General features: G+C 40.6%; 1 protein-coding gene across 1 annotated transcript in view; it reads right to left on the bottom strand.

Annotated features, from left to right (window-relative positions):
* Positions 1 to 344: 344 nt before the first annotated feature.
* Positions 345 to 9,704, bottom strand: part of KTN1 (kinectin 1) — a 132,607-nt gene continuing 123,247 nt past the window's right edge. Inside the window, exon 44 of the mRNA XM_003794397.3 lies at positions 345 to 826. Coding sequence (XP_003794445.1) covers positions 822 to 826 — 5 coding nt within the window. The 3' untranslated portion in view covers positions 345 to 821. The remainder of the gene's footprint in view (positions 827 to 9,704) is intronic.

The following is a 9,704-nucleotide window of genomic DNA, read 5'->3' as shown; positions in this document are numbered from 1 at the left end:
GAGCTCTGTGCATTCACTGCTACCATCACTCGCATCACCACCCACCCCTGTCCTGTGCTCCTCCCCCTGCCTCCAATTCATGGAAAAACTGTCTTCCATGAATCCATTCCATGGGGTCACTGCCCTCGATGTTTGCCCTGTCTTTTATTTAACCCACAGCACTTGTGGACACAGTTTACATAGCATAGAACCAGAGAAGACCAGGAGCTTCAGCTAGAAAGGTTACACAAGCTATACAACCTATCTTATTATATAGCTGCAATTAATAGCCATGTTCTAAATTATGATCTGTAGTGATAATGAAATCTACTGAAGCTCAATGAAAATTAGGATAAGTCAAGTTCGAATAATAAGCATCCTTTTATTTGCTGACATCATTACAAAAACAGATTACATTAGCAACAAAAAGTGTTTTCTTGAGTTGAAGTCAGAGCAAATTACTCCCCAAAATGTTAAGTAAAACTGTGTACAACTTCAGTATTAAAATGTTAAATTTTACATTGTCTTTACCACTTTGATCTTCTGAACAATTTTATTGAGCAAAATAAGATAAAAGATTACATGTTTATCTTCAGGAATGTAAAGGTCTAATTATTCAAAGTTTTTATTATAAAACTAAACTCTGAAGATGTCTACAGAGTTGGCTTTTTTTTTTAAATTTTTCTCTCTTTAAATCAGTAGTCTAACAAGGATTAGAAAAGACAAAACTCTGTTCAGTGTTTCTGACAAAGTAGAAAGGGTGAAAACATAAATAAGGCTTTAATTTGGCAAAATATAATACAATGCCTTTTTCAACCTTGCATGAACATTTTCCAATTACTTCACTCTGTAAAAGATCAGAAAGAAATTCATTTTAAAACAAAGCAACAAAAGGCAACCAGAAGACATCTGTCAAATGCTGCAGGTACATATTTCATTTGATCTTGCATGGTGCTTTCACAACTAGGCTCAAACAGCTCATACAAATGGTAACCAAAACAAGAGAAAAAACTCAGAATTCAGAAGAAACAAGCCTTTAGGTGGATACTGTAAAATGTGAGCCAAATTTTATTAGAAAACATTTAAGAAAATAACATTAGGTATTCATTTTTTGTTAGTCCTGCTCAAGAGAATTAAAGCTAAGGTGAGTGAATAGCATTGGAAAGAGAAATTTATAACTCTCCACCTATGAATAAATGTCAGACACAGATTTTCCTTCTTGTTTTTTTTTTTTTTTTGAGACGGAGCCTCAAGCTATCCTCCTGGGTAGAGTGCCATGGCTTCACAGCTCAGAGCAACCTCCAACTCCTGGGCTCAAGCGAGTCTCCTGCCTCTGCCTCCCAAGTAGCTGGGACTACAGGCATCCGCCACAACGCCTGACCATTTTTTGGTTGCAGCCATCATTGTTGTTTGGCGGGCCCGGGCTGGGGATTCGAACCCGCCACCTTAGGTTTATGTGGCTGGCGCCTTAGCCGCTTGAGCCACAGGCGCCGAGCCCAGACACAGATTTTCTAAGGTCACATGAAGCTTTCCAAACCAGGTAAGATGACTAAAGAAATTATACTTCAAAAGTCATTAAACCAAAAGGAGTTAACCAAACACAGCATGTAAATTTTCATTTGGATCCTGCTTTGTCAAAAATAGCTAAAAGCCTTTATGGGTATAGCTATTAAATCTAAAAGTCTATTTTGGGTACTATTGGAGAACCTAAGTATAGGTTTAATATTGGATATTACAGAACCACTGTTTCATATTTTTGGATGTAATAATGGTGGTATGCATACGGTAAGATAATACCTTGTTCTTAAGAGAGGCATACTGACTGAAACTTATTGCTGAAACAGTTTAACATCAACAAAATATGTAATGACATACGGAAAGCAATAAAGCAGGTGAGTTAACAGGTGTTGAGTTATTCTTGCAACTTAGTGTGTGAAATTTTTCAAAATAAAAAGTTGAGAGGAAAAGAAACCGTTAAAAAAAGCAAAGTTATTTACTAGCTATGGTTTTCTCTGATTACAACAAGATTAACCTTCGATCAGCAAGTCTGGATAGCCCACTGGTATGTTAAACTCAACACATGACAGAAAATGAAAACCTGATCCATATGAAAGTCAAGTGTTAAGTATGGAAATAAAAGTGTTTTCCTCTGGAACAAAACGTTCGTATACATGCCCACATACACACACCCTCATCTCAACTTTTTCAGGTAACACTGTCAGTCTCTACAATTCACTTCTGACAAACTAAGCTTTAGGAAAAAGTCAGAATTGACTAAAGAAACTTGGAAGAGACTATGACCAAGGCATCATACAGAATGAGGAGCTAGGGAAATCATGACAAAGGGAATCAAGGTACAGATGCCTGAATTAAAGAGAAGAAAAACCCTGATGCCCTAAGGAGAAGCACAAGCCCTGGATCAGACAACCTTTTCTTATTTTTTTTGCTGCAGTTTGGCTGGGGCTGGGTTGGAACCCACCCTCGGTATATGGAGCCGGTGCCCTTCCCACTGGCATAGGCACGGCTCTAACCAGACCACCTTGATTTAAATCTCTGCTCACCCAGCTAGCAAGAGCCACGTGACCTGGGCAAACAAAAGAATCTCTCAGGTCTACTGTTAAACAGGAGTAATAACAGCAATAACACCTACCTACCATAATGCCCAGGATTGCTGTGAGATTAAATAAGTGCCAAATTAAATGAGCTTCAGAAGCGCAGGCACACCTGCCAAGTAGCAGCTGATAAAACTGCCTTCCTCCCTCCACTGGACTCCTCAAACTGGCTCTGAGGGAGGGAAATGCGGGAGAATGCAGTTTTCTGATTGGGTCAGAAATATACTAAGAAAGAAAGCAAATGTGAAACATTAAAGAAAGCAGTTACCTAGGAACAGTGTCCTATAAAACACCAGTATTGTCAGTCATGTCACTCAATCCCCCAAAGAAAGAGGGAGGATGGCAGCAGCCCACCCCCTTTCTGTGACGAATAGGAAGGGCAAATAAGAAAATGGCCAAGATTTCCGAAAGAATTAAGAAAGGTTCAGGTTTCCACAAATTAAAAATATAAAAGCTAAATAGGTCTACCCCACAACACTCAAAAATGCTAATACTGCAGAGGAGACAACAGCTGGAGAGGCCTGGTAAGCACTGCCAGCCAGTTAGACCCCACATGGGAGAGGGAGGGGCAGGAGGAGGAAGGAAGGGGAGAGTAAGAAACAGAGCAGGTGCCCGCTGGCCTGGCCAGGGGAAAGGGCCCTGGGACACCGAAAAGACAAGTGGGTGTCACCAACAAGCCAGGAGGGTCCCCCCCGACCGGCCGCACTCACACGGTCTTGTTGAGGAGACCAGTGGCCTGGGCCGGGCTGGGGCACCTCTCTCACAGGGTAAGGTGGCAGGAAGGGCCTGGGGAGGGGCCAACTCTGAGAGACCTTGTACAGGAAGAGGCAGCTGTCTCCGCCTCCGCCTTGGAGGGTGCCGGAGGAGTGTGGGGGGCACTCAAAAGTCAGGCCAGGGCACAGCTTCCCAGAGGCCGAAAGCCCTGGCCTGGCCCTGCAGTGGAGCCTGGCCTCCGCCCACAGGCGGGAGTGGAGGGGGCATGACAAAGTCGGTTGCTTTGTAGCAGGCAGAATGGCTCTACCTCCAAACCCTCAGGCACCATGGGGTCCAGATCCAATTTAGATCACTGAGCCCATCCCTACTCCTGTGAAGGCACTAGCACCCCTACCTGCTAATGAAACCCCAACCTCCCACAGGACAGCAGGCCTCCCCACGGGTGTGTAGCCAACGCCCAACCTTGCCCAGCCTCAGCTTCATGCTGCATCAGAGCCTCAGGCCCGAGCCTGTGCCCAAACTCTCCATTCCGACTAAAGCAGGAAACCCCACCCCTGAACATCAAGCTGACAAGGTAATTCTCCTCCTCCACCAAAAAGTAAATTCAGCTTGTTATTTCTAATCCTAGAAGCACCAACTATGGACCCTTTTTATTATTTTATTTTTTCCCTATTTTTCCATTCTATTTCTTTCTCAAGACAAAGAGAATTTTAATAATTATTTCAACCTTAATTTTTATTTTTAAAAATTTTATTGTTTCTTCTTCCACTTTTTGTTTTTTCTTTTTCCTTGACAATAAAGAATTTTACTAATTATAGGCCATCTTTTCCCCCTCTTTCTTCCTCTCTCTTCTATTGCTTTTTCCAAAGCAACAGAGGATTTCCATATTTCCATTAAATTTTTTTAACTTTCTCTTTTCTCTCTTTCTTTCCTTCCTTCCTTTCCTACTCTAATACAACAAAGAGGATTTTAATAAATAATTTTTTTTTTTTTGTAGTTTTGCCGGGGCTGGGTTTGAACCCACCACCTCTGGCATATGGGGTTGACGCCCTATTCCTTTGAGCCACAGGCGTCGCCCACTACAAAGAGGATTTTAATACAGTAAAAAAAATTTTTTTCTTCTCCCTTCCCTTTTTTCTCCTTCTTTTACTCTACTAAACTTTATAGGTGGTTGGGTGACACCTGCTTACCTGGCTAGTCCTGACACTTCCCTCTCATACAACACAGCCAGTACCTGGACACTTTGCCCTACCTAGGGACTTCATCTAGAAGCCCTGACTGTGCCCAGCCCTTAACCATCCTGGTTTAGAGGAAATCAGGCTGGGACTCAGTGGACCCTGCTCTGTGAAGCCCTTTGGCAAACTGTGAGCAGGAAGGGCCACTGAAGAAAATGGCAGCTTATTTATACTGACAGTGGCTTAGGAAAGTATTAAGATGCATATCCCAGGGCCTTTCAAACTAGTATCAGCCTACTGGATTTAGTATCTAAGCACCCCTAAAACCTTCTGACCACATGTCAGAAAAGCAAGCTACCACTTCACTTTACCAGGTACAGGAAGAGGTGTGGAGAGCTCTGCCCCCTCTGGGGCCTCTGAAACTCGTAACAGCCCACCGGAGCTGACAGCCAAGCAGTCCTAAAACCTGCTGAGTGACTGATGGGAACAAGGAGCTGCCACTTCATTTTGGCAAGTCCTAGAAGGCGTGTGGAGAGCTCTGTCTCCTGAGGCAGAAGGTGCCAATATCAGCCTGCCTGACTACATACCCAGACAGCCCTAAAGCCTGCTGAATGGCACTAAAGCTGGCAAACTGGTATGGCACTTGGTTGGCTCTGCACTCCAGGCTCTAACTGCCTCCTGTGAGCCAGCTAAGGGAGCCCAACCAGAATATCTCTCAACTATGACTTATGGACACCTCTATCCTCTTAGCTTCAGAATTAAAAAAATAAATAGAAAATACACATGGGGAAGAATCAGCAAAAGAACCCTGGCAACATGAAAATTCACAGCAGATCAACTTCCCCAAAACATTACATGGAGCAAGAGCTGAAGATACTATCCATAAAGAAATTCTTGAAATAACAGAAATGAGATTTAGAATATGGATGCAAATAAGATGAATGCAATGGAAAAGAAGGTGGGGGGGGGGTCCAAAAATTGTCTCAAGAAATTAGCAAAATTAAAAGCAAAGTCACCGAGCACCTGGACATAATTAGGAAGGATGTAATAGAGTTTAAAGAATTAAAAGAGGCAATCAAGGAGTTTCAAAATACAGTAGAGTCTCTGCAACAGATTAGAATATAGAGAGGAAATAATCTCAGAATTCAAAGATAAGACCTTTGAGTTAACCCAATCATTAAAAGAACAGAGCAGAGCAATTTCTTAGACATGGGACTACATGAGGTATACACACATATGAATAATCAGCAGCCCTACAGAGGAAAAAGAGTCCCCAAAGCATGAAAGCTATCGTTGAAGCTATCATAGTGGAAAATTTCCCAAGCACTGCCAGAGACTCAGATACACAGATACTAGACGGTTGCAGAACTCTAGAATGAGTCAATTCAAACAAAGCAGCTTCTAAACACACTGTAATTAACTTGGTTAAAGAAAAAAATGAAAGAGAAAATTCTAAAAGTAGGTCAGGCCTTAAGCCACGGCTGGGCTACAAGGGCAAAACCATTAGGGTGACAGCAGACTTTTCAGCAGAAACTTTAAAACCAGAAAAGAGTAGGCTCCCATGATCAATCCTGTTAAAAAAAAAAAAGACAACTTCCAGCCTAGGATTCTATATCCTGCTAAACTAAGTTTCCTATTTGATGGAGAAATCTTATCTTTTACTGACAAAAACACTGAGGAAATTTGTCAATACAAAATCAACTATGCAGGAAGTATTAAAACCAATACAATGGATTACCAGCAAAATAAGACACCTAGCCAAAAGCTTAGCTTTCACAATGGCCCAAGACAACAGTGCAACAAAATAAACAGAAATATCCACCCTAGTTATCTATTCTCTCAAAAACCATGAATGGCCTGAATTCCCCTTGAAGAGGTATAGGCTGGCTGACAGATAAAAAGGCATGAGCCACATGTATGGTGTCTTCAAGAAACACATATAACCTCTAAGAGCAAAACAAGAATCAGAGTGAAGGTTTGGAAAACAGTATTTCAGGTAAATGAAAATTAAAAGAAAGTGGGAGTTGGGTGGTGCCTCTGGCTCAAAGGAGTAGGGCATCAGCCCCATATACCAGAGGTGGTAGGTTCAAACCCAACCCTGGCCAAAAACTGCAAAAGAAAGAAAGTGGGAGTCACAATCCTATTTGGTGATACAACTGGCTTTAAAGCAATAAATGCAAAGAAAGACAAAGAAGGACACTAGACACTGGTCAAGAGAATAATACAAAAAGACAGTCTAATTCTAAATATTTATGCACCCAACTTATACTTCCCAGATTATAAAATGAAACCTATTTGGCCTAAACAATATGATATCCTATGACACCATAATACTAGGGACTTCAGCTCAGCACCTGTAGCTCAAGAGGCTAGGGTGCCAACCACATACACTGGAGCCAGTGGGTTCAAATCCAGCCCAGGCCCATCAAACAATGACAACTACAACCAAAAAAATAACTAGACATTGTGGTGGGTGCCTATAGTCTCAGCTACTTGGAAGGCTAGGGCAAGAGAATTGCTTGAGCCCAGGAGTTTGGAGGTTGCTGTGAGCTGTGAGGCCACGGCACTCTACCCAGGGTGATAGCTTGAGGCTCTGTCTCCAAAGGAAAATTAAAAAAAAAAAACAAAAACACTGGGGACTTCATAACCTACCGACTGAACTGGACAGAGCTTCCAAGCAGAAACTAAACAAAGAAACAACACACTTAAACATGACTATTTAACAAATGGGCTTGACAGATCTATCCATGCAACATTTTACCCCAATACTACTGAGCATACATTCTTCTCGACAGCTCATAGATCATTCTCCAAAATTGATCATTTCATAGGACACAAACCAAACCTCAACAAATTTAAAAGAACATAAATTACACCTTTTATCTTTATGGACCACAAATAAAAGTGGAAATCAACAGCAAGAGAAATCTTCATTCCTATACAGAGTCATAGATACTAAACCTCTTGCTGAACAACAGCTGACAGAAGGAGATATAAGAAAAAAATCATTATATTCCTTAAACAAACTGACAAGAAGCTACAAGCTAACAAAACCTGTGTAATATTACAAAAGCAGTCTTAAGAGGGAAAGATATCACTCTAAATGTCCACATCCAAAAACCAGAGTGCAAATCAGAAATCTAATGAATCATCTCAAGAAACTGGAAAAAGCAGAGCAATCCAATCCCAAACCAAGCAGAAGAAAAGAAATAACCAAAAGTCGATCAGAATTAAATGAAATCAAGAGCAAAAGAACCATTCAGAAGAAAAAGGTGGTTCTCTTAAAAGATAAATAAAATTGATGGTCCCTTGGTCAGACTAACTAGAAATAGAAGATCCCTAAGAACCTCAAATTAGAAATGAAAAGGGGGAAATAACAGATAACATGGAGATATAAAAGATCATCACTAAATAATTAAAAAAAACTCTATACCCAGAAATTAGAAAACACAGAGGAAATGAACCAATACCTGAAATCACACAATATCCCTAGACTTGACCAAGAAGAAATAGAATTCTTGAACAGACCAGCATCAAGCCCTGAAATTACTAACAACAAAAAAGCTTCCAATGAAAAATGTCCTGGCCAGACTGTTTCACATCTGCATTCTAGCAAACCTTCAAAGAGCTATAGTGTAGAACTTATTCCAAAACATTGAGAAAGAAGGAACCTTTCTAACTCCTTTTATGAAGCAAATATCACCCTGAGTCCCAAACCAGGAAAAGATCCAACAAAAACAGAAAATTACAGACCAATATAGTTAGTGAATACTAGTACAAAAATATTCAGTAAAATCCCAACAGAATACAGCTACATATTAAAAAAAATACATCACAACCAGGTGGGATTTATCCCAGGGACACAAAGCTAGTTCAAAATATGCAAATCCAGAAATGTAATTTACCACATAAACAGAAGCAAAAGCAAATTAACATATGATCCTCTCAACAGATGCAGAAAAGAAAATAGACAAGACAGGATATTTCTTGAACTGATTAAAGCTATCTATGACAAGCCCACACCCATTGTCATACTGACTGGAGTAAAACTGAAAGCATTTCTACTTGGAACTAGAACGAGACAAGGATGTCTACTATCACTACTACTAATCATCATAGCGCTAAAAGTCCTAGCCAATGCAATCAGGCAGGAGAAGGACATCAAGGGTATCCAAAAAGAGACAAAATAGGTCCAAGTCTCTCACTCTTTGCTGACGATATGATCTTATACTTAGAAAATCCCAGGACTCAAACTAGAGACTCCCAGAAGTCATAAAAAAATATAGTAACATCTCAATATATAAAATCAATGTCCACAAACCAGAAGCCTTCATATATACCAACAGCAGGCAAGCTGAGAACTAAATCAAAGTCACAATACCCTTCTCAATAGGCTTCAAAGAAAAAGAAATACCTTGGAATACACTTAACAAAAAATGTGAAAGACCTCTACAAAAAGAACTATGAAATTCTGAGAAAAGAAGTAACAGAAGACATTAACACATGGAAGAACATACCATGCTCGTGTCTGGGAAGAATCAACGTTAAAATGTCTATAATACCCAAGGTGATCTACAGATTCAATGCAATCCCCATGAAAACAAAAAGGTTATGCTTTGAAGAACTTGGAAAAACAGTTCTTCACTTCATATGGAACCAGAAAAGACCCCAAATAACCAAGGCAATTCTATAAAATATAAACAAATCTGCAAGTATCACTTTACCAGACTTCAGGTTATAAGTCTACAGTTATCAAAATAACATGGTACTAGCACAAAAACAGAGACATAGATCTCTGGAATGGAACAGAGAACGTAGAGATGAAATATCAGCATCTGATCTTTGATAAAGCAAACAAAAACATACACTGGGGAAAAGAACCTCTATTCAATAAACAGTGTTGAGAGAACTGGTTAGCCACATGTAGAAGACTGAAACTGGACTCATACCTCTTACCACTAACAAAAATTGACTCAGGCTAGATAAAACATTTAAATCTAAGATAAGAAACAATAAGAACCCTAGAGGAAAGTGTGGCAAAAACTCTTAATAATATTGACCTTGGGGTTCAGCGCCCATGGCTCAAGTGGCTAAGGCGCCAGCCACATACACCTAAGGTGGCGGGTTCAAATCCAGCCCAGGCCCGCCAAACAACAATGATGGCTGCAACCAAAAAATAGCCAGGTGTTGTGGCGGGCGCCTGTGGTCCCAGCTACTTGGGAGG

Source organism: Otolemur garnettii, unplaced genomic scaffold (genome assembly GCF_000181295.1).
Source record: "Otolemur garnettii isolate 467f Iridium unplaced genomic scaffold, OtoGar3 scaffold00081, whole genome shotgun sequence".
In the NCBI taxonomy this organism is placed as follows: Eukaryota; Metazoa; Chordata; class Mammalia; order Primates; family Galagidae; genus Otolemur; species Otolemur garnettii.
The sequence above is the reverse complement of the archived record's forward strand: the minus strand, read 5'-3'. Positions and strand labels throughout refer to the sequence as shown.